Source organism: Lacerta agilis, chromosome 6 (genome assembly GCF_009819535.1).
Source record: "Lacerta agilis isolate rLacAgi1 chromosome 6, rLacAgi1.pri, whole genome shotgun sequence".
NCBI lineage: Eukaryota > Metazoa > Chordata > Lepidosauria > Squamata > Lacertidae > Lacerta > Lacerta agilis.
Window position 1 is genome coordinate 5,992,827 of NC_046317.1, and position 23,116 is coordinate 6,015,942.

The following is a 23,116-nucleotide window of genomic DNA, read 5'->3' on the forward strand; positions in this document are numbered from 1 at the left end:
TAGCCGTGTTGGTCTGCCATAGTCAAAACAAAATAATTTTAAAATTTTCCCTCCAGTAGCACCTTAGATATCTGAAGAAGTGTGCATGCACAAAAGCTCATACCAAGAACAAACTTAGTTGGTCTCTAAGGTGAGTAATGTATGGAAGTGAGAGCTGGACCATAAAGAAGGCTGATCGCCGAAGAATTGATGCTTTTGAATTATGGTGCTGGAGGAGACTCTTGAGAGTCCCATGGACTGCAAAAAGATCAAACTTATCCATCCTTAAAGAAATCAGCCCTGAGTGCTCACTGGAAGGGCAGATCCTGAAGTTGAGGCTCCAATACTTTGGCCACCTCATGAGAAGAGAAGACTCCCTGGAACAGACCCTGATGTTGGGAAAGATGGAGGGCACAAAGAGAAGGGGACGCCAGAGGATGAAATGGTTGGACAGTGTTCTCGAAGCGACTGGCATGAGTTTGGCCAAACTGCGGGAGGCAGTGGAGGATAGGGGTGCCTGGCGTGCTGTGGTCCATGGGGTCACGAAGAGTCGGACATGACTGAACGACTGAACAACAACAAAGGTGCTACTGGAAGGAATTTATTATTATTATTATTTTGTTAAAACTATTACTGTTATTGTCATTAATAACCCACTTCACAGCATAAAGCTATCAAAGCGTGGTCAAAACAGAATGAAACACAGAAACACGAGCTCTAAGAACAATGCAACTCAACAAATTCTAGAAAAATAAAACCATCCATTCACACTCTGAAAACAACAAAGATAATCTCATCAGATATAAAACTGATCTTCCATAGTTTGCAATCCGACCCAAAAGCCAACTGAGCTTGGGTTTTAACAGATTCAGTCCATGTGAAGGTAATGTCATGGACTGATTGGATGCAGAGGAATGGTGAGAGGAACTAGCTGGGAAACCACCAAGGGAAGAAGGCTCAGAGCCCAGGGAGTGGTGGTGGGACAACATTGAGTGGTCAAGACAGAGAAGACTGGGAAGAGGAGGTGTTGGAAGCTGAAGGGGTAACAGGGTTCATTGAGCATGGAGAGTCTGTGACAGAGAGAAGTCCAGAAGCAGAAGCAGGGGAGCAGGGAGGTCAGGAGACAGAGATGAGTCAGCCTGGTGAAGAGTCACAAGTGTCTCCCCTTCCTGCTGCAACCAGCTCCACGCCCCACCTGTCTCACAGAACCAGAAGGGGGCTGAAACGAGCAGAGCAGCAACAAGCTGCATGCAGGTGCAGTCTCCGATTGCTTGGAAAAAGCCCTGGAGAGGAGGGGGCTTAGACGAGCCCAGGACTTTCAGTCTCAGCAACTGATCTATGGGGCAAAGGTACTCCACCAAGCCTATGCACATCGTGTTCTTGCTAATAAAGAGTTACTTCCAACTTCCACAGTGTGATTAGCTGCCACCTCGCTCCTGACATCTAACGCGATTTGAGAACTTTGCCTCAACCCACTGTTGCGGATCAGGCCCCCAGCTCCCTTTAACTTTGTGCTCCCATTCTTGGGGCTCACACAAGGAACAAGAAAGCAATTTTGTTTTGTAGCCTCCATCACTTACCATGGCGTTGAGAGACTGGTTGGTAGGCCCCTGTGCAATAATGTACTCGAGGCCGTCGGAGTGCAGGCTGGAAGGCCGGCGGTATTTGAACACAGTGCCAGCGACTCGGAAGTTCTGCGGGTTGTCAATAGCCGAATTCCCATTGAAGAAGAAGCGCCCAGTTTCATCCGCTAGCGCTAGCAAGGCGACAGAGTGGGGATGAAAGACAAGTGCATCTTCTTTGCAGGTGCTTGTAGGGGCTAGGGCACAAGCCTATTGCATCCTTCTCAGCTGCCCTCCAGCTGCAGGGTGCCAAGAAGGGCACACCAGGGTGCTGTGATGTGCCTCCCCCCCCAAAAAAAAAACCTGTGCCCAGGGCGACGACCCCCTCAGTCCCCCTCCCTCCATGCTACGCCGCTGGAAAGAGGCTCTCCCAAGTTTTCAGATCTCAGGACAAGCCCTGGATGTGCTAGAGATTACAAAAAGTGTAACTCAATGGTAGCATTTTGGGACATATATATGCCTTACTCAGGGGCATTCCTAGCCCCTTGGCTGGCCGGGGCGGGAAGCCAAGAGGCGCCCCTGGGGGTGGGACACCGCGGCGCGTGTGTCCGTCATGACGTCATGACGCACGCACACGCGGCGGCGCCCCGCCCCGGGGGGATGCCGGGCGGGGGCTTCGGGAGCCTCTGCGGGCTGCAGAGAGTCCCTAAGCCACTGCTGTAGCACAAAGGGGTGCCAGGCTGCGGCTTCGGGAGTCTCTGCAGCCCGCAGAGACTCCCGGAGCCGCCACCCGGGCCCCCTTGGGGGAGCGCAAGTCGGGGCAGGGAGAGGGGCGGGTCAGCGAAGAGGGGTGTCACCCCTCCTCGCTGGCCCACCCCTCTCCTTGCCCTGGCTCCACAAGCCAGCCAGCGGCACAAAACGCCGCTGGAGGGTGGGGGCTATTTTCGGCGCTGCCAGGGTGGAGCTGCAGGGGTGGCCAGCGAGGGGGGTGACACCCCGCCTCACTGGTGCCCCCTGCGGCTCCATCCCGGCAGCACCAAAAATAGCCTTTTTTTAAAAAAAAAAAGCCCCTAGCAGGGCGGTGCCTGGGGCGGGCCCCCCCCGCCCAGCCTTGCTATGCCCCTGGCCCTACTACTTTTGTTAAAATATTGTACCAATATTTGTTATATCTGCCATGTGTCCAGGAGTGGGAACCATCAGAGTAGAGGGGTTGGGTATAATCCACAAATGTATTTTAGATGTATTTCCCTCCTCCTTCCCCTAGACATAATCTAGGTTAAATAGGCAAGGGATTTAAAAAACAAAAAAAATGCATGCATTGAGAGAGTTTTATTAAGATGCCCCTCTAACTAAAAACTTGCTTGGTTAGAACCAATTCATTTGTCTAAAAGTTCTTGATAAAGGGCACTGTAATTTTAAGGCTCTCCTCTTCTTTGATGCCACTGAAGCTGAAATCAAGGGATAGCATTTACTCTGAATAGACTGGTCAAGAACAAAAAAAAGCCCTCTCATGAATGCTCTTTAAGGCTTGCATGCAGTAATTAAGTCAGTTAAGCACTCTCTTTGCTGTGCTGCGGGACAAATGTGCCCCAGTGGAGAATTTCTGTCCATCGCTTACCTAGGATGTTCTCTGTTTTCCTTCGCTCTATAATGAGGATGTCTGTAGCACCAGCAGGGATGTTGGTGATGAAGACGTAGCCTAGGAAACAGGAACCAAAGACAAATCAGAAAACCAAAATCAGGGGGACTGGCATTGTGCCATGAAGCAGTTTCACTGATTCCACTAGGTCACAGGTGTTCATTTAGTTGAGTGTGTCTGGACCATTTCACACATTGCACAGAGGAAAACCCAGGTTTGCTAAAGACTAGATGCTCAATAAGGCACTGCAACAAGTGATGGAATAGTGGCACCTGTAGGATATACATTTTTCATGCATTCCTTTTTTAGTTGTATATTTAGTTTAGCTGTATATTTAGACCACCTGAGGTGTATGTCTGCCTAAACGGCCTCGGCCCAGTATACCTGAAGGAGCTTCTCCACCCCCATCATTCAGCCCGGATACTGAGGTCCAGCTCCGAGGGCCTTCTGGTGGTTCCCTCATTGTGAGAAGTGATGTTACAGGGAACCAGGCAGAGGGTCTTTTCGGTAGTGGCACAGGGATCAATAGACTGTGAAAGGTCCGGGGACCCTGTGTGATCGCCACAGGCTGTCCCAGCTAAACCTTTGGGGACTATGCACCTTGAGGTGGATAATTTCAAAAAAAGCAAGGGCCAGCTCTCAGTGACAGAGCAGGTGTTTTTGCATGCATAAGATCCCAGGCACCTGAAATTTGCAAGTCTGGGAAAGATATTAAATAGTGGGTGGGCATAGCAGACGACACAGTGATTCTCCAAGCAGCTCTCTTTATTCTCAGGCTGGAACTGAACTGAACTGAAGGGCTGAGCCAGCCTGCTTATATAGTACTCAGTAACATGCAACAGTAGCAACTCTCTCTCTCTAGCTACCCAATCCGTGAGCGGCAATCTCAATCCTTCATTTGCATGTGCGGACCTGAGTGAGAACTGCAGCCGCGGTAGGCAGAGTGAAACTATATACACAACACCCCTAGTGTGAGAACCTCAATACGTTGTTGTTGTTCAGTCGTTCAGTCGTGTCCGACTCTTCGTGACCCCATGGACCAGAGCACGCCAGGCACGCCTATCCTTCACTGCCTCCCGCAGTTTGGCCAAACTCATGGTAGTAGCTTCGAGAACACTGTCCAACCATCTCATCCTCTGTCGTCCCCTTCTCCTTGTGCCCTCCATCTTTCCCGACATCAGGGTCTTTTCCAGGGAGTCTTCTCTTCTCATGAGGTGGCCAAAGTACTGGAGCCTCAACTTCAGGATCTGTCCTTCTAGTGAGCACTCAGGGCTGATTTCTTTGAGAATGGATAGGTTTGATCATCTTGCAGTCCATGGGACTCCCAAGAGTCTCCCCCGGCACCATAATTCAAAAGCATCCATTCTTCGGCGATCAGCCTTCTTTATGGTCCAGCTCTCACTTCCGTACATTACTACTGGGAAAACCATAGCTTTAACTATACTTCAAATACATAACAAAAGACCTTTGCTTGACTTCATGGAGAGCCTCTGCCGGCCAGAGTGGATAATATGTACTGTGCCAGATGGGCGACTGGCTCAACATAACAGAGGGCAACATGTCTATTCTTCATTGCACATCTCCCTAGGATCCTGATTCCCAAGTAGCCCCTTCCTCTTTTTTCCTGTGGTATTTTTTCCTGGCATCCAGCATGCAGCCCAGAGACCTCGCTTATTGCAGGATCCGGGATGCAGGGATTTGAAAATAAGTAAATACTTGTCCTTCAACAGCCTGCACAAGATACCACTGCCTGCAACTGGAGAAACCCTACCAAGAATCCCAAAACAACACAGCACTTTGGGTCTCGAGGCACCGTGCCTTCCTGAGCTTTCAGGACCAGTGCCAGCAGATTGAGGATGTGGGAAGAGGGATTCCAACCTGGAAATAGGGTGATGTACCCTAAATATAGATTGCTGGGAGGTGTGGTTTTGTTTATATGGCTTCTGTGTTGGTATCAGTTTTGTGTGCCTTCATTTAAATATAAAAGGCAAAACAATTTGGATCTGCTGCTTTATTTTAGCACAGATGTCGGCTGTGCACAAGGAACAGTGCTCTACCCCCATCTAGTGTTGTGATGATCATTGGAAGAGCCACCAATTTACATTAGAAGTTAAGACTGTGATATTTTGTATTTGTTGTATCATGATTAAAGAATAAGGTGATAGATATAAGAGGATAGATAAGGATTAAGATTAATTGTAAAAGTAGCGATAAAGTAGTTATAAAGTTACTACAGTATATTTGAAATGAACGCAGAAGAGATGACGTGAGGAAGTCCCCTAAGTAAGATTTTAAATAAGACTGAAATAATTAAATAGGTGTTTTGTTGTTTTAGATGTGTTTTATGTTTTGTATAAGTCTTTTTTGTTTTGTATTTTGTAGTTCGTATTTTGTATGTATTTTTCTTTTTTCTTTTTCTGTATTCTTTAGAAATATCAATAAATTCTTATTAAAAAAAAAGGAAGAGCCACCAATTTGTGAGCCTGACTGAGCGAACAGCCCCAGCTGTCTGTGTTTATAGGACGGGGGGGGGGGATTTCCTGGTTTCTGTGATTCCAATTCTGCAGAGGTCACTATCTCCTGCATAATCTGGAGTCCTCCATTTCATCTGTCTCTAATGCTTCCCAGTCCACTCAGAGGAAAAGAAAAACACAGGTAGGATATCATTCTCACGCAACACTGCTTCACTTCCATGCAGCGCTTTCTAACCAGCCTTCTGGCTATCCTATGCCTCTGCCTTCCTTTCCCGCCGATTCCCATAAACCCTTTCACACTTACACAAAAATCTCTCTTTTGCCAAAAGCACAAACACGAAGTGCAGAGTAAAGTCCGTGTGTTTGCAAAAGATCTCATCGAATTGTTTTAAGAACAGAATCTGAAGGTTCGTTGATATCATAATTCATTCATTAAATTAGTATACCACCCTATAGCCATAGAGAAGAAGAAGAAGAGTTTGGATTTGATATCCCGCTTTATCACTACCCGAAGGAGTCTCAAAGCGGCTAGCATTCTCCTTTCCCTTCCTTCCCCACAACAAACACTCTGTGAGGTGAGTGGGGCTGAGAGACTTCAGAGAAGTGTGACTAGCCCAAGGTCACCCAGCAGCTGCATGTGGAGGAGGGGAGACGCGAACCCGGTTCACCAGATTACGGGACTACCGTTCTTAACCACTACACCACGCTGGGCATCACAGGGCATCAGATATCCTGGAGTCGAGGTCTCTCCTAAGGCAGAATTGCACATCACGTACAAACACATTTAACAAACGCTTCCCACCCCAAAGCAGCTTTGGAAAGAAACAATCTGGAGCAGTGCAGATGTAGGAAAGGGGTGCATAACCCTTCCCCTGCCTCCTACCTTTCTGCTGAAAATGTCTATCACGCTCTAGACCCCCTTCCGCCCATAGTAAGGAGGGGGGGTTGCAGGCATTCAAGGGCCCTTCACGTGCTCAGGGGATGGTTGCCTTCCCAGTCTGACCAATCAGGTCAGTCGGTGGGCGTGGCCTGCTACATTTAGCGCGGTGCCTTCCCAGTCTGACCAATCAGGTCAGTTGGTGGGCGTGGCCTGCTACATTTAGTGCGGTGCCTTCCCAGCCTGACCAATCAGGTCGGTCGGTGGGCGTGGCCTGCTACATTTAAGCGGGGCCTGCGACCAGGGCTCAGCCTCTTCCTTCCTGCTCCCAGCTGGGCTCTCCCATTGGTGGTTAACCCTTCCCGTACTGCCAGCACGGCGGACTGGAGTCAGATATACAGTGGTACCCCGCAAGACGAATGCCTCGCACAACGAAAAACTCGCAAAACGAAAGGGTTTTGCGAGTTTTTAGTTGACTCGCGAGATGAATTCGTCTATGGCTGTTTTTCGCAAGACGAATTCGTCTGTCGAGGTACCACTGTAAGCCGGCACTGGACCGCGCCGCGCCGCGCCGCGTTTTAAAGCTGCAGCGAGCAAACAGCTGCGCTGCTGTTTGCTCGCTGCAGCCTTAAAACGCGGCGCGGCGCGACTCCGGTGCCGGTCGGAAGGGGCCCCCAGACTTTCCCCCCATAGGAACGTATTAATTAAATTTTAATGCGTTCCTATGGGAAACGGTGCCTCGCAAGACGAAATTTCCGCAAGATGAAAAGTCTTGCGGAATGAATTAATTTCGTCTTGCGAGGCACCACTGTAGTCGGTTAGGTCCAATGCCTAAGCCAATACCGCTCAACATCCGTAACCAATAAAGTTGTGGCCTTTTCATGCCCATTAACCTCACTTATTGTGTGTCCTGTGTCTTTATTTTACCACGGGAGGGTTCGGGACATTGACATGCAACTGCCTTCCCCCCTTCACAGGACTACAGATGTGTGTTTGCTAGGTAAGCATGCAACTGGAACCCCTTGGGGTGGGAAAGGGTGACAACCCCCTAACTTTCCGTAGAAAAACAACAGGCAGGTGAAGGATTAAGCACCGCATCCCATTCCACTGCTTTAAGTTGCCCCACTCTGAAACCGCTTTTCCTTACCAGAAGTTGCCTTTGGGGTTTTGTCGTGCACCTTTGTATGTAACGTGTAGTTCTGCTCTTAAGCTAACGTGATTTCTCAAAACAAAATAAAAATAAAATAAAATAAAATAAAAAATTCTTTCCAGTAGCACCTTAGAGACCAACTAAGTTTGTTCTTGGTATGAGCTTTCGTGTGCATACATCTGAAGAAGTGTGCATGCACACGAAAGATCATACCAAGAACAAACTTAGTTGGTCTCTAAGGTGCTACTGGAAAGAATTTTTTTTTTTTTTTGACTATGGCAGACCAACACGGCTACCCACCTGTGATTTCTCAGTTTGGTCCCGCAACTTCTAGCACAAAGGCAGCAAATGGGCTCATTAGCACCCAAATATATATTTACGTCAATTCTTCAAGCTACCTTCTTGGTTGTTGCTTTGGCTTCCGGTATGGGGTTGCGGGGGTGGGGGGGAGCTCCTACTCTAGCCTAAGCGGTTCTCCTGCCAACTTCCTGAGGAGAAGCAAGAGGGTTACCAAGAAGCAGCACCGGAAATAGCTCGGTGCTGTTAGCAAAGTGTACCTAAATGTGAGATCCCCTTTCGGAAGCTACCCGAGACGCGGTAGCAAGTAGTTCCATCGCCTCCGCATACTTGGCACCGATCCATCACCTGGGAAGAGTAGAGGCTGCCGTCACACCCTATTGGCTGGAGAGAGAGAAAAGTGGAGGCAGAGTGTGAAAACCTTCCCTGTGAGCCTAATCCATACCCCAGACGGGAAGCCATCTCTTCCGAACCCCTTTAATCACTTTCCAAATCGAAACGCATGGATCGCTGTACATTTGCTCACGTTCCATCCTTTGTACAAAAGACTGTAAGAAGAGCCGTGACGGATCACATGCAAAGACTGCCACAGCCGGTTGCCCAGGAACGTACAAAGACAAGGAATGTTCTTACCGTCCACTTTTTATTTAGTATTTACGGAGAGATGCTTTATAACCCAGCCTATTGGATAATGGCGTTGTTCCGAGTGAATCGCCACCCTGTCTCTCCCACCTCCTCATTCATGTCCCCTATGGGTGCTGCTATGTGCCCTCTGTCTTTCAGCTCTTTGCTCTCCTACTTTCAAGACTCGCCAGGTTCTGGGAGACGGAGGGTCTGGAATGCTTTCTAAAGACACTGTGTCCGTCAGCTGTCGCCCCCTGGTGCTTCCTCCTCCTCCTCCTCTCCCGTTATTTTCCAGCTTTTCCCCTCATCTGCCTCCAAGCTGTGACCTCCCTCAAACCCCTGTTGTAATTCTAAACTGACAATGTCCCTGACAATGCCTGTGGGAAGCTTGCAAGCAGGGCACAGGTACAGTAGCGCTCCTCTCAGCCCTTGCGATTCCATGCAACTGATATTCAGAGGCATACTACCTCCAACAGTGGAGGAAGAACACAGCCATCGTGGGTCGTTCCCGAGTCCAGGAGGTGGGTCCTCCTCACAGTGTTTTACCTCGCACTTCCCACTGATGCAGACCCCTTGGTAGGCCCTGTCCTTGCACGATGTGCCATCCTGGGCTCGTGCCATCAGCTGCCTCTCTCCGTTCCTGGTGGTGCACTGGAGATCGCATGGCTTGTTGGAGATGCTGGTGTAGTCATCTAGAGCAAAAACACAGGAGAAAACTGGAACACAGGGTGACATGCAGCGGTCCAGGAGGAGAGAGGCAGAAGATGCTCTCGTCCAAGGACCAATGGGTATCATTCTGACTCTGCTGGAGCTTTGTGCAAGCTGGGTGCTAAGGTCAGTTAAATGATTTTAACATCCACTGCCACCCAACTGAGACATTGGGCGATTCTGGGTGAGGAAACCTATCAGAAGATTTACGCTACCGACGCAAACGGATGTCGCCATTGCTCCCGCCTCAACCCAGGGCACCCTGGGCACTACACGCAGTGGGCTGCTTGCTGTAGCTCCTCAAAAGCGTAGCAAGCTTTATTGTGGAATGGCTTTTTCACGGACTAGAGCCCACTTTACTCAGAGCAGTGATTACTCGCTGATGGTAACACATTTTCCAAGCTTTTGAAATCCTCTCCCATTACGTGAATTAAAGAAGCATAAGCAAGCTAAGGGATGTGGGTGGTGCTGTTGGTTAAACCACAGAGCCTAGGGCTTGCTGATCAGAAGGTCGGCGGTTCGAATCCCCACGACGGGGTGAGTTCCCGTTGCTCGGTCCCAGCTCCTGCCCACCTAGCAGTTCGAAAGCACATCAAAGTGCAAGTAGATAAATAGGTACCGCTCTGGCGGGAAGGTAAACGGCGTTTCTGTGCACTTCTCTGGTTCGCCAGAAGCGGCTTATTCATGCTGGCCACATGACCCAGAAGCTGTATGCCAGCTCCCTCGGCCAATAAAGCGAGATGAGCGTCGCAACCCCAGAGCCGGACACAACTGGACCTAATGGTCAGGGCTCCCTTTACCTTTACCTTTAAGCAAACTAAGAAGACTGTGTTATCACCAGTGCCTGATGTTGGAAATGGTCACAATCTTGTTCAAGAAATCTGAGTTTCAGCCTACCACCGTTTCTCTTGCATTTCGCACCGTTTTGGCCCTACCATTAACACTTTCTGTCTAATCCAGGCATCCCCAAACTCGGCCCTCCAGCTGTTTTGGGACTACAACTCCCATCATCCCTAGTGAACAGGACCAGTGGTCAGGGATGATGGGAATTGGAGTCCTAAAACCAGGGGCGGAGGGAGCCAATCTGCCGCCCGGGGCGACAAACTTGAAAGGCACCCATCCCCGCCCGCGCGTCGTGATGTCATGGCGCGTGCGCAGCCTCCTGGGTGGACTGCGCATGTGTGGACATGCGCAGTCCACCCAAGATGGCGGGCGCGATCACCGGCACCGGCCGCGCCGCGCTGCATTTTAAGGCTGCAGCGGGCGAACAGCAGCGCTGCTGTTCACCTGCTGCAGCCTTAAAACGCGGCGTAGCGCGATCGCCGGTCGAAAGGGGTCCCAAGATGGCGGGCGCGATCGGCCAGCACCCCTTCCGTGCGGTGCGGCAACCTTTAAGGCTGCAGCGCGTGAACAGCAGCACAGACGCTGTGCTGCTGTTCGCGCATTGCAGCCTTTTAAAAGTTGCCGCGCTCGTTCGCGAGGGTGGGACCTGCCCCCACAGTGTCACCCTCCCCAGGGCGGTACCCGGGGCGGACCGCCCCCCCCCCCGCCCCCTTGCTCCGCCCCTGCCTAAAACAGCTGGAGGGCCGAGTTTTGGGGTGCCTGGTCCAATCTATATATCTAACCCCGTGTGTTGTTGCGTGCTGCGGTTTCTAGCCTACAAAAAGGTGGGTCACAATGAACCTCTGCGTTCAAAGTGTCAGGGGACTTCTGGTGTTTTGCTCCAAGAGTCTTACGGATTTAAGCATCCACCAAGCCTTGTAAGTGCACCAACTTCATCCGAAAGCTTCTCCCGAGTAACTTAGCAAAGGCAAACCTGGGTAGAGAGGCATCCACTGATAGTGCTGCTTCCCAAAGGCCTTGGCGTCGAAACTGGCGCACTGGTACTGCTTGAAGCTTGCGGTGTTGGCAGGGCAAAGCTGGAGGGAGAGAGAAGCTCAGCTCATCACCGAATCCCCTTCTCGTCTCAACAAAAGGCAGGCACAAGGTCCAGGGTGGTTCTCACTGTATTTGGAAAGCCTCTGAACCTTCAAGATTTCAAGCAGGTGGGGGGTTTTAAGATCTCCAGATAAGGGCCAAAGTAGGTCAAGATGCCAGGAATGAAATCGCACGATCAGCTTTTGAAAAGCAAGTCTTTGTTGTGGGGGGGGGGGGAGGTCGATCTGGATTCTGGCGTGGCAAGGAGGCCCACTGTGGCCTTGATCCAGAGGTGCCCCTCATTGAGAAGCTGTTTCCATATGTACCGGAGGGGTGGGTCGGATGTTTTCTCTCCCTGCTATGCTAAATTGCCGTATTTTTCGCTCCATAAGACGCACTTTTTCCCTCCTAAAAAGTAAGGGGAAATAGCTGTGCGTCTTGTGGAGCGAATGGTGGTCCCTGGAGCTGAATTGCCCAGGCGCCAAAAGAGGATCATGCTTTTTATTTTACAAAGAGAAAAGGGGGTGTTGAAAGGACCCCGCTCAGCAGCTGATCAGCAAGAGATCGGGAGAGAGATAAGAGTCCCCAGCTCCCTTTCAGCCCCGCCCTCCATTGTTGAATGTGCTGCAGAGGGAGGTTGTTTGTTTCCCCAGCTACATGTGACCGGCTGGTTAGATTATCTGTCTGGAAACTGTAGAAAAGGCTCCCTTTCCTTTAGAAGCAGCAGAAATGTGAGTTGAACGCTTTTCCTCTTTGCTTTTCCCCCTTTGCAAAAGGAGCTTTGCTTTTCCCCCTTTGCAAAAAAAGCTGCAAACATTTTAGCTGATCCTCAAAAAAACAGGGCTTTTCCCTTCGCAAAAAAGCTGCAAAACTTTTAGCTGATCCTCAAAAAAACAGGGCTTTTAGAAGAGGAAAACCAAAAAAATATTCCCCCCCCCCCAGCATTGTGGGGGGCATATAAAGGAATAGCATATAAAGAACTGATGGTACTTAATTCGTTCCGGAGCTCCGTTCTTAACCTGAAACTGTTCTCAACCTGAAGCACTACTTTAGCTAATGGGGCCTCCTGCTGCCGCTGTGCCGCCAGAGCACAATTTCTGTTCTTATCATAAAGCAAAGTTCTTAACCTAAAGTGTTATTTCTGGGTTAGCGGAGTCTGTAACCTGAAGCGTATGTAACCCGAGGTACCACCGTACCCTTCTGAGGCGGCAATCCCGGGAACAAGCCCCACTAAACTCACGGAGACTCAATGGCACTCATTTTTGAGTAGATGCATATAGGACCGAGCTGCAATTTGCAGCCTGGCAAGCCCAATAACACCTTATCAAGTTCCATACATATTGATGCCTGTAGCAGTAACCAACCAATTGCTAGTTGAATTCTATTTGATTTCATGCTCACGGCAGCAGGGGCAGAGGAAGGGGGTGAGGTGGAGGCGGTCCGCTCCCGTGTGTCATCACTGAGGGGGGTGACATTCGGCGTGCCACCCACCCACGACTCCCAAGCCTACCCCGAGCCGTCGGGGGAAGGGGCGGAGCTGCTGGCAAAGTGGTGTAGCTCCCCCCTCCCCCCTCGCTCCACTCCCATGGGCATCTCGCCCCCAGAACACTCGTCCCATCCCCAGGGGAGTAGCAAGGGGGGCGGAGAGGGTGGGGGGGCCCTGCAGCGCCCCTGCTGGGGGTGACACATCGGGGGCGACCCCGCCCCCTGGGCTTTTTTTATTTTTATTTTTTTTAAATATATATATATATATATTTTTTCTTTTTAGGCTATTTTCGGCACTGCCGGGGTGGAGCCGCAGGGGCGGCTAGCAAGGAGGGGTGTCACCCCTCTCGCTGGCCGCCCCTGCAGCTCCGCACCAGCAGCGGCGAAAATAGCCCCCCCCTTCCAGCGGCGGAGCTCGGCATGGAGGCAAGGGGCGGGCCAGCGAGGTGGGGTGCCACCCCCTCCTCGCTGGCCCGCCCCTTGCCTCTATGCCGAGCTCCGCTGCTGGCTGGCTTGCGGAGCCGGGGCATGGAGAGGGGCGGGCCAGCGAGGAGGGGTGACACCACTCCTCGCTGGCCCGTCCCTCTCCCTGCCCCGACTTGCGCTCTGCCAAGGGAGACCGGGCAGTGGATTCGGGAGTCTTTGCAGCCCGCAGAGACTCCTGAATCTGTCACCCGGCACTCCTTCATGCAGCAGCTGCTCACGCAGGCACGAGCAGCCACGGCACGAAGGGGTGCCGGGTGGCGGCTTCAGGAGTTCCCCAAAGCCGCCGCCCGGCATCCCCGGGGGGCGGGGCATCGCGTGCGTCATGACGCACGCACGCACCACAATGCCCGCCCCCAGGGGTGCCCCTTGGCTTCCCGCCCCGGGCAGCCAAGGGGCTAAGAACGCCCCTGCCCACCCCCATGGCCCCAATCCCAGGTGCATAGCATGTGCGCTGCTCCGGGTGCCAGAGCAGCTAGCTCCGCCTCTACACAGCAGCCTACACAAAGAATCCATGTCTAAATAAGTATCCAGGAGACTTGATCTTACCTGCTGCTGGCACAGTTGGTAGTGCTTGGACTGACCCACGCACATGGTACTATTTGTCCCCTGAGAAACGTGCAGCCTGCAAAAGAAAATAGCAGGTTTCTTGTGGGAGTTTTTGCTTCCCGAGCTCAGGGGCCCCATAGCCCAGGCATAGGCAAACTCGTCCCTCCAGGTGTTTTGGGACTACAATTCCCATCATCCCTGACCACTGGTCCTGTTAGCTGGGGAACATGTGCAGAGTGCTGTTTTCTCAGCAGTAAGTAACCCCAGCCAGCACTCATGAATGCTGCAATTAAAGGTAACTGTGTGTGTCATCTATTTTTTTAAATAATATTTATTAAAGTTTTTTCCAATTAGATCCAAATTACAATACATGATTAAATTTTTCAAACTCCCCTTTCTCTCACCAAGAGGAGCATACAAAACAACCCCCTCTCTCACAGGGGTATTCAACAATTCTTTCCCAATTTAATCACTCATTTTACACATATCATCTTAATGTCATCTAGACAGGCACAAGAGGTAGCACAGCTTCTCTGGGGAAATGCCTGCAACTACCAAAACAGAAAACCCAACACTCCAAACCCACTGGCCCCTGAAAAAGCACAGCTTTCCAAAACAACCATCATTACTGGCCCTAGATCTATGGACTCCTTTACAGCAGAAGTCCGGAGGCCGTAAGGCTCAGCTCTGAAGGACTGGGCGGTAGAAGACCATGGGAAGAAAGACAGAAGCCTCCTTCAAGCGCCTTTGTAGCTTCTTTTCACGGTTCTGTTGCATGAACTCGGCGCGGCTTTGATGCCCAAACCTACCCCTCCCTCCTTGAGCGAATACTGTCATTACATTCCGTAGAGTGTGCATAGATAAATAGATCTTTTTTTTAAAAAAAAAAAAGCGGGGTGACTGGAACTGTTAGCTACAGAGTTGGGTTTGCTGTTTTTAAGAGAGACACTGGGGCGCCTTGTTAACGGCGCAGTTTATTTCAAAGCATGTTTGAGAACCCTGCCACCTCCAGACGGAAGACACCTCGGCATATCTGGACCCTAATTATGCAGCCGGGCCGCCCACATAAAAGATGTTTTCCCAACCTTTCCTTTTGACGGAAGGAAAGGGGAAAGGATGGGGGGGGAGGCCTTGGTCAGGCTTCCTCTGCTCAGAAGTGCGTTCATGCAGAATAAAAAGGAGAGTGGATTTTTTTTGGAGGGGCAAAGCATAGTGAGTTCTTGGTTGGCAGCCCTCATTAGCGTCATGGGACCTGGAGCAGCAGGTTCAAAGGGGTGCCTCTCCAAGGGGTCTCATTCAGCTCTTTTGAGAGGAGATCGGGGCTCCTGCAAAAACCCTCGCAAGCCAATTCCGGACGGGGATTTGAGTGGGCGGGCCGGGGAACGAGGACGCGGCTGGAATCCGTGAGAACGAAATCTGTCGCCGTCATTGTGCGACGCCTCTCCCCCCGTTCCCTTTCAGCTGGGGGACCAGCTCAGGATGTTAGTTGTCGTACCTCGGGGGGGGGGGATGAATAGAGCAGCCCGCAGGGACCCTGGGAATACAATGATATTCACAGGAGAAGGGGCGCAAAATGAGAACGGAGAGGAAATGAGAGGAACTGGGCCAAACACAGAGAAGGGGGACTCGGCGGGAACCTCTGCTGCCGGCGACTTTCCCCTTTTCCTTCTCTGCCCTTTTTGCTGCGGCGGCGACAACAGCCTCAACGCTCGTGCCAAGCTGGTACTTACCTCTGCCGTAAGCAGTGCCTCTCGCGGGACATCACCCCCCCTCCGCAGGTGCGTGAGCAGGTAGACCAGGAGCCCCATTCCCCCCACCACTTGGTGACCTCTTCATTCCAGGTACCAGCTCCTTCTGGTGCCTCGCTACTGTCCTGACAAAAACAGGGAATGGTTAGCATGGGGGCTCTGCTGCTTTTCATAAACCTGCATTTTGAGCTAGCCGTTTTTTTGTTTGTTTGTTTGTTTGTTTGTTTTGCGGGCAGCAAGTCGAGGCTGAATCGCGCCACTCGAGAACGCTTGCTGCATGCCCTGCTGCGTTTTGCTTCATGTCATGATATATTTTGAGTGCGAGGACTTGCATTCCCCCGCTGCGGAACTTTGGGTTTTAAACTTTGGGTCCCATTTGCCCTCTGCTTTCAAAGCTGTATCATATCACTAACCAGGGGCGTACCCAGGATCAAAACTAGGGGGGGGGGCAAGCCATGGTTGTTCAGGTTGTGACATTTCAGCACGGAAAGGCGAATGAAACCAAAATTTTAGGAAAATTATATATAATTATAGCAGTGCTTTATTACGGTAGTTATTACAATTATTTGCTTGAATTTTTTAAAAATTTTATTCTAGTTACATGTCTTATACCAGGGGTGGCCAACTCCCAAGAGACTGTGATCTACTTTCAGCAGTTTTTTGGGGTTCGTTTCTGGGGTTCAGCTCAAAGTTGTTGACCTTTTTAGGGGATGAGGAATGCCCCGTTTTTAGGGTTTCGGTTCATTTTTAGATTACTGACCATATTATGTAAACAGCGAACAAAAACAGCTTCAAAAAACAGAAAAACTTTCCCCCCCCCAAACAGAAAGCCCCCAAATGGCTGAAAAACTTAGTTTCCTAGGATCCTCAGCCATCGCAACTCACCATGCAAGGGAACTGTTTCCAAAGCTCCTTTGCAACGATCAGCCGGCGCAACACACACACACACACACACACACACGCAGTGGCAGGCTGCTGGTCGGCAGAGCTCAATTGTTATTTAGATTTTGGGAGGGGGAGAAAGACCGGTAGTTGAGCTTTTTAGGAGAGCTTTTTTTCCTTTTAGGCTGCCGATAACCATTTAATTATTATTATTATTTGCTTCTAGGGGGGGGCAGGTGCCCCCTCCTGCCCCCCCTTGGGTACGCCCATGTCACTAACAACTCTCAGCTCTCAGCACTTGTAACAAACTACAGTTCCCAGGACTCTTTGGGGGGAAGCCATGGCTGTTTAAAGTGGTATGATACTACAGTGCAGATGGAGCCTTCAATGATTTCAAGATTTCAGTAAACAGAGAGTGGGTAGCCCTAAGTATGATTATATTGACATATTGTCCAACGGCAGGAAAAAAACAAAAACAGATTGTCTTTTTCTGAAATTCCCATAATGATTCAGCTGTGGATTAAATTATTTGTCCGGAACTCCATAACTTTGTGCAGGTATTCTCACTCTGTCCTCTTTCAAGCTTTGCCCAAGATCTGCTGCCTTCGGTGGAGAAATACATACATGCCACATTGCATAGTAAAAATCCCAGTCACCTCTCCCACTCCCTGGCAGGAAAAGTGCAACAAAATATATTTTAAAGGTTTTAAGAGCCAGTGTGGTGTAGTGGTTAAGAGCGGCAGACTTGTAATCTGGGGAACCGGGTTCGCGTCTCCGCTCCTCCACATGCAGCTGCTGGGTGACCTTGGGCTAGTCACACTTCTCTGAAGTCTCTCAGCCCCACTCACCTCACAGAGTGTTTGTTGTGGGGAAGGAAGGGAAAGGAGAATGTGAGCCGCTTTGAGACTCCTTCGGGTAGTGATAAAGCGGGATATCAAATCCAAACTCTTCTTCTTCTTCTTCTTTTACCCTTTCCTGAAACCCAGAATCTACCAGAGGCACCCATCTCACTCTGCCTAATGGTAAAACTGGTCCAACGTGGCACCTAGTTTCACCAATCCTACTGGGCCCATACAGATTACCAGATGTGTGCAGGATAATACAGACAACTAAGCTATTTTAAAATGAGAGTGATTCACACCATGGCAGTTTGGTTATCCATTCAGCTTGTCGAGGGCTCAGTGGATAAGAGTCACATTTGGCTAGCGATCTGCAAGGGATTATCAGCAATCCGAGACTTCGCTCCTACTTCTTGAACACTCCAAGAAAACATGGCAACTGGATGTACCAGTTTGCAATCCACGTTTGTCAAAGTACACCTGCAAATGTGATGTGGAACTGTTTGACTCCAAACACATTGTAGGCACGCCCCCAAGGAGCCACGACCATCCACTGTTCCTAGCCCTAGTCCTGAGTATTTTGAAGTTCACACATGCATCTTAGCCATGGTAAAAAGCCTGAAACAGCTCCAAATTCCTCTGTGTGGACAAAATGTGCTTATCTTGGTCCTTCTGTCTTTCGAGGTCGGGCTCGTGTCTCCTTTCCGAAAAGCTCAATTGCGTCAGACAATGATGTGTGGCTAGAAGCCACTTGCATATACAGTGGTACCTCGGGTTAAGAACTTAATTCGTTCTTGAGGTCCGTTCTTAACCTGAAACTGTTCTTAACCTGAAGCACCACTTTAGCTCAGTGTTTTTCAACCTTTTTTGGGCAAAGGCACACTTGTTTCATGAAAAAAATCACGAGGCACACCATCATTAGAAAATGTTAAAAAATTTAACTCTGTGCCTATATTGACTATATATAAAGTATATTGACTATATATAAAGTAATTCTCTTGAATTTTTCAATTTTTCCCACGGCACACCAGGCAACATCTCGCGGCACACTAGTGTGCCGCGGAACAGTGGTTGAAAAACACTGCTTTAGCTAATGGGACCTCCCACTGCCGCTGCACCGCCAGAGCACGATTTCTGTTCTTATCCTGAAGCAAAGTTCTTAACCTGAAGTGTTACTTCTGGGTTAGTGGAGTATGTAACCTGAAGCGTATGTAACCTGAGGTCAGGGGCGTAGCAAGGTAAATTGGTACCCGGGGGCAAAAAAAAATTTGTCCCGTCCCCCCCAGACATGGGAAGGTCAGGTGGTACCCGGTGCGGAAAATTTCTTGTCAACCCCCCCATTGACCCCCCCCCGCAAAAATGGTTTTACGTTATTTCATATTTTCTTACAAAGGAATAATAACAAGTAATAATAAAAAAACTTATTCATATCCCACCCTCCCCGGCCGAAGTCGGGCTCAGGGTGGCTAACATCAGATACATAACATTGGTATAAAATCAAACAATAATTACCATATATACTTGAGTATAAGCCTAGTTTTTCAGCACATTTTTTGTGCTGAAAAAGCTGCCCTCGGCTTATACTCGAGTGAGGCAGGCGGTCCCAGCCTCCTCTGTATAACACAAGGGAACATTGCGCTGTGGGTTAAACCACAGAGTCCTAGGGCTTGCTGATCAGAAGAATGGCGGTTCGAAACCCTGCGACGGGGTGAGCTCCACAGCAGCAAAGGAGGAAGAGGAAGGAGCAGCCTAAAGGGCTGCTTTCGGGCTGCTCGTTCCTCCTCCTCTACCACAGCGGCAAAGGTGAACCGGCTTATACTTGAGTCAATAAGCTTTCCCAGGTTTTTGTAGGGAAATTAGGTGCCTCGGCTTATATTTGGGTCGACTTATACTCGGGTATATACGGTAAATTACCTCCTAAAAACATCTCAAAATCAAATTAAAGTCTAATTAGATGACTTTCCACAGGGTTAGGGTTGGGAACAGTAAGTGTTCTCTGAACTGAAATTTCAGTTTTCGTGACATAGGAAAACAGCCAAGTGAACAGCTATTTTGGTGGAGGAGGGTCAAGATATTAACCGATATGCATGAAATTTCATATATAGCTATATAATCCCTAGTATAGTAAGATAAGACCTTCGGAGCAGGCATTTTCAAAAAAAAAAAAATCAAAAAAAAATGTTCCTTGATAATCTGTCACCCCCTCCATTATGGAATGAGGGGCGGCCCACCCTCCTCACCCCCCTTGCTACGCCCCTGCCTGAGGTACCACTGTAAAGGAATGGAAGAATATGTCCACAGTGCAGTGTCTAAAACTCCTATTGTTCTAGCTGCATTTTGTGACAGGGAATTTCATTAGTGCGAGCAATTTCTGAGCTCTGGCCACAGTACTGCGCCTAAGATTTCAGATTAAAACCGCAGAGTGGAAGGAAAGGAGGACCTTTTTCTGCCTCCCCACTTCCAGCTATAGTCTCTGAAGACTGGAGAAGAGGCCCTCTTGAGAATATTAGGGGGGTGGGCAGGAGAAGGACTAGATCATGTGAAAAATGAACATGTAATATTTTAGCTGCAGCTCATTCATTTTCGGCTTTGTATTCTTGTTATAAAAAAGTGTGCCTAGACATTCCGTTCCTGCGCCCATGACCTCGGTTTAAGGTGCCATTTAGCTCCTAGTTTTCATATCTCTGTTTCTAACACTGCCACAGTGGGAACATATAGAGCACAAGAATTACGGTGAACTGTGTGCCAATATGGAACCATTATTGAGAAACAACTTAGTTAAAAGACTGAAGAATCCCTGTGCAGCACGGGACGAGCCTGTCTAATCAGCTTTTTTGTAAGGACAGACAATCTGCTGCGCCTATCCATCAGGATTGCCACTCACAGAGGAGGCACTTCTGTGTGAGTCCCTGCTCTGAGCGTGCCTCTTCCCGGAGGCACGTCTACAGCAGCAACTCGCACAGAGATGCAACATAATACCTCCCCATGTGCGTTTAGGAAGGCAAGATCCGTAGCAAAGTAAATATTTTGTGGAGCAACAGGGAAGTGTGCATCCAATTTATTTCAGGCAAAGAGTGTGTCTCGGCTGCCGGCACGGTGGCAAAAGAGGACGTAGGCCTCATTTGAGAGGGGACGACAGCCCCTCCCATCCTAGACGCGGAGAGAGATGTCTCCCTCTGGCTATTCACAGTGAGGAAACGGCAAAGGGCTTCCTCACAAGCCTCTGAGAAACAGGGCCACAATGGCTTCAGTGACCCATGAAATCTGGGAGGCTCAGGCAAGCTGATTGAAGTTAGTGGGGGGCAGGGTTGCCTCCCCTGTTTAGAATAGCAGAGGTAGAGCTTGCCGGCCTGGCCTCTGAATGGGTGTTCTGTAATAATGAGGAGGATTTGACAGAGTTTTTACAGCTGCAGGGAGACAAGTGTTATTAAAGAGCACAGAGCTCTAATTAGAGCTTCTCTTGTCAGGTCCGAAGGCGTGTCTTTGCCTCCCTCCCCAAATGAATGGCCCACACCTGCTGTTAATGGAAAAATGGCAGAGGGAAAGGAGGGATGATTAAGGCTAGCAGTTCAGTTTACCCCAGAGACAGAAGGTCCAGAAAAAAATGGGGTTGGGGGTTTTCTGCTGCTTAAAAAAAACCCACAATCAACCTCAATTCTCTTTCCAAGGCAAGTGGTTTGCAGCTGAGGTTTCACTTTATCCAAATATATCAAAACGTCTACCGCACTAGACTCAGCCCAGCAGAACATGCCCGACTGATGCGATTTAGAGCGCGTGATTTTTGGACCACTGCTAAGGCATTCTCGGCGGGAGCACCCCCGCTGTGGAGCCCCTTCCCAAGCAAATGTGGGCACTCCCCCCCCTCCTCACCTGCATTCACGAAGCATGTAAATACTTTTTATTTTTTTTAAAAATGTTTCCAGGATTTTGGCCGGTACTGTTAAATATTAAGTTTTCCCACTCCTGGTTTTTAACGGCTATCTACAATGATTTGAAATTGTTTCATATAAAATTATTGTTGCGAGATGTCCTGGGCCAAACAAAAAAAGGTGGAAAAAATTGAAATAATAAATGAATAAAGAATAGCCAGGTGCTAAAATATAGGGTATGTGGAAGTTGGAGCAATTAAAGTGCATGGGATTGGCCGTGCATGTGAACTGGGCTTCCTTCCATAGAGTTTTCTTACCACAAGTGGCTGTACCATCTACCGGTAAGTCACTCCCCGGATCCCATGCAACCCAACCGTTGTGCTGCAGGCTGCAACAAGACTGTCTGCAAGGGGGATCCAGTGAGTGGGGTTCTCGGTACAGCCACTTTTCTGGGAATCACATGAAAATATGGATACAGTGGGAAGTTTGCATAGCACTATAGTCTTGGGTCCTCCCCACCTGTGAATTGCCCTCATTGCCACATAATGTATTTAGGATGGGGATATTGGCCGGTCCAGGTGTCAGCGTTCCCAACTCGCATTAAGGGCTACAGCTTCCTTTGGATTCTGTTTCCACGCATTATTATCCAAACCAGGCTTTGCTCTTCTCGAAGTCACTAACTCAAATGCCATACAAATGTACGTGTGGTTTTTTCCCCCCCCCATCCGGCATTAACGTTATTCACACGTGAGCAAAAACAGCCGGAGAGGATCAGAGGCTGTTCTTCGTGCCATGTGTTAAAAACGCCTCCACTTCAAAGGGAAGACGACTTGGTGGCTGAAACGGCCAAGGGGGAAAGTAAGAAGGGGGTCTCCGGAGCCAAACGAAATCCTAGCAGGGGACTTTTCAAAGCATTTCGCCTTCCGGGTCTCCTAATCCCTTGGGAATCCAAAGCAGCAAAGGGAGTGGCTGGTGGCGCAAACTGCCACCCGTTCCCCTCTTCCTGCTTAAATTCGTGATAAAATAACCTCTGCCTTGGAGAGGGGGTGGTTTTCTGGGGCGAGGAAGAGAGGGAGACCAAGAAGAAGAAGAACAACAAAACAACAACAGCAAAACCCGGGCACGTCAGACTTTGGTGATATAGCGGCTGGGAAAAGGAAGGCGCGCGCTGGGGCGCATTTATTGGGTTCCCAGGCCCTGGGCGCGGTGGCCAGCGGCTGTGAGCCGACTGCGTTTGCCCTCCCCAGTCCCGGAGGCTGAGCTGGCCAAAGCAGAGGATCCCCCGGGGAGGGCGCACCAACCCTGAGTGCGCCCGGGCGCACGGCAGCCGGCGGCGGCCCAGGCTCCCCGTGTCCCTGGCGGTAGCCACCAGCCCCCTTACCTTAGCGCCCAGCGCGCCGGCCAGCAACAGAAGCAGCGACGGCGCGGCGAGGAGCCGGCGGGCAGAGCAGGCGGGAGGCGCGGCCATCGTGCGCGCTGCTAGAGCTCCATGGGCAGCCAGGAGGCGGCGGCGGCAGCAGCAGTAAAGCCCCGGCGGCAGCGGCGGCGAAAGGAGCCGCCTGCGCGCAAACCTGCATGGCCGAGCGCGTAATTAATGGCTTTCCAACCTGTCGGGCGGCGGCGAGAGCGCGGCGCGCAACCCGGCGGCTCCTGGGCGGCCGTGATTGACAAGGCGACCTGAGAGCCACCCAAAGACGCGGCAGCCGGGGTGGGGTGGGGTGGGGGGCGGAAGGAGGCAGCCGGAGGCGGGGGGAGCTGTGTGAGCCCCGAGCGAGTCCTCGCTCTGCAAAGGGAGACAAAGGAGCCCGGCTTAGCAGCATCCTTCCTGCCGCGACGTCTGATCTTCTCCTGGGGGAGGAAGAAGAGAGCGCGGTGGGGGGTCTCATCCGTTCCATCGGAGTGGGGTTCCTTAACCATTCCCCCCCCCCAGAAAAGCGTGGTAATATTGGACTTTTCCTTGGGATCCGGCGCGTGCAGGCTTCCGAGTTAAACAGAGCTCTTTGTCACCAGCGCATCCTTCCCTAATTCTAAAAC

The 23,116-nt window shown here is 50.3% G+C and overlaps 1 protein-coding gene across 1 annotated transcript in view; it reads right to left on the reverse strand.

Annotated features, from left to right (window-relative positions):
• Positions 1-22,790, reverse strand: part of LOC117048003 (ADAMTS-like protein 2) — a 44,950-nt gene extending 22,160 nt beyond the window's left edge. The window contains exons 1-8 of the mRNA XM_033151303.1: positions 22,464-22,790; positions 15,475-15,617; positions 13,745-13,820; positions 11,127-11,229; positions 9,149-9,294; positions 8,239-8,362; positions 3,160-3,240; positions 1,560-1,735 (exon numbers count right to left, since the gene is read on the reverse strand). Coding sequence (XP_033007194.1) covers positions 1,560-1,735; positions 3,160-3,240; positions 8,239-8,362; positions 9,149-9,294; positions 11,127-11,229; positions 13,745-13,820; positions 15,475-15,617; positions 22,464-22,550 — 936 coding nt within the window. The 5' untranslated portion in view covers positions 22,551-22,790. The remainder of the gene's footprint in view (positions 1-1,559; positions 1,736-3,159; positions 3,241-8,238; positions 8,363-9,148; positions 9,295-11,126; positions 11,230-13,744; positions 13,821-15,474; positions 15,618-22,463) is intronic.
• Positions 22,791-23,116: the final 326 nt, after the last annotated feature.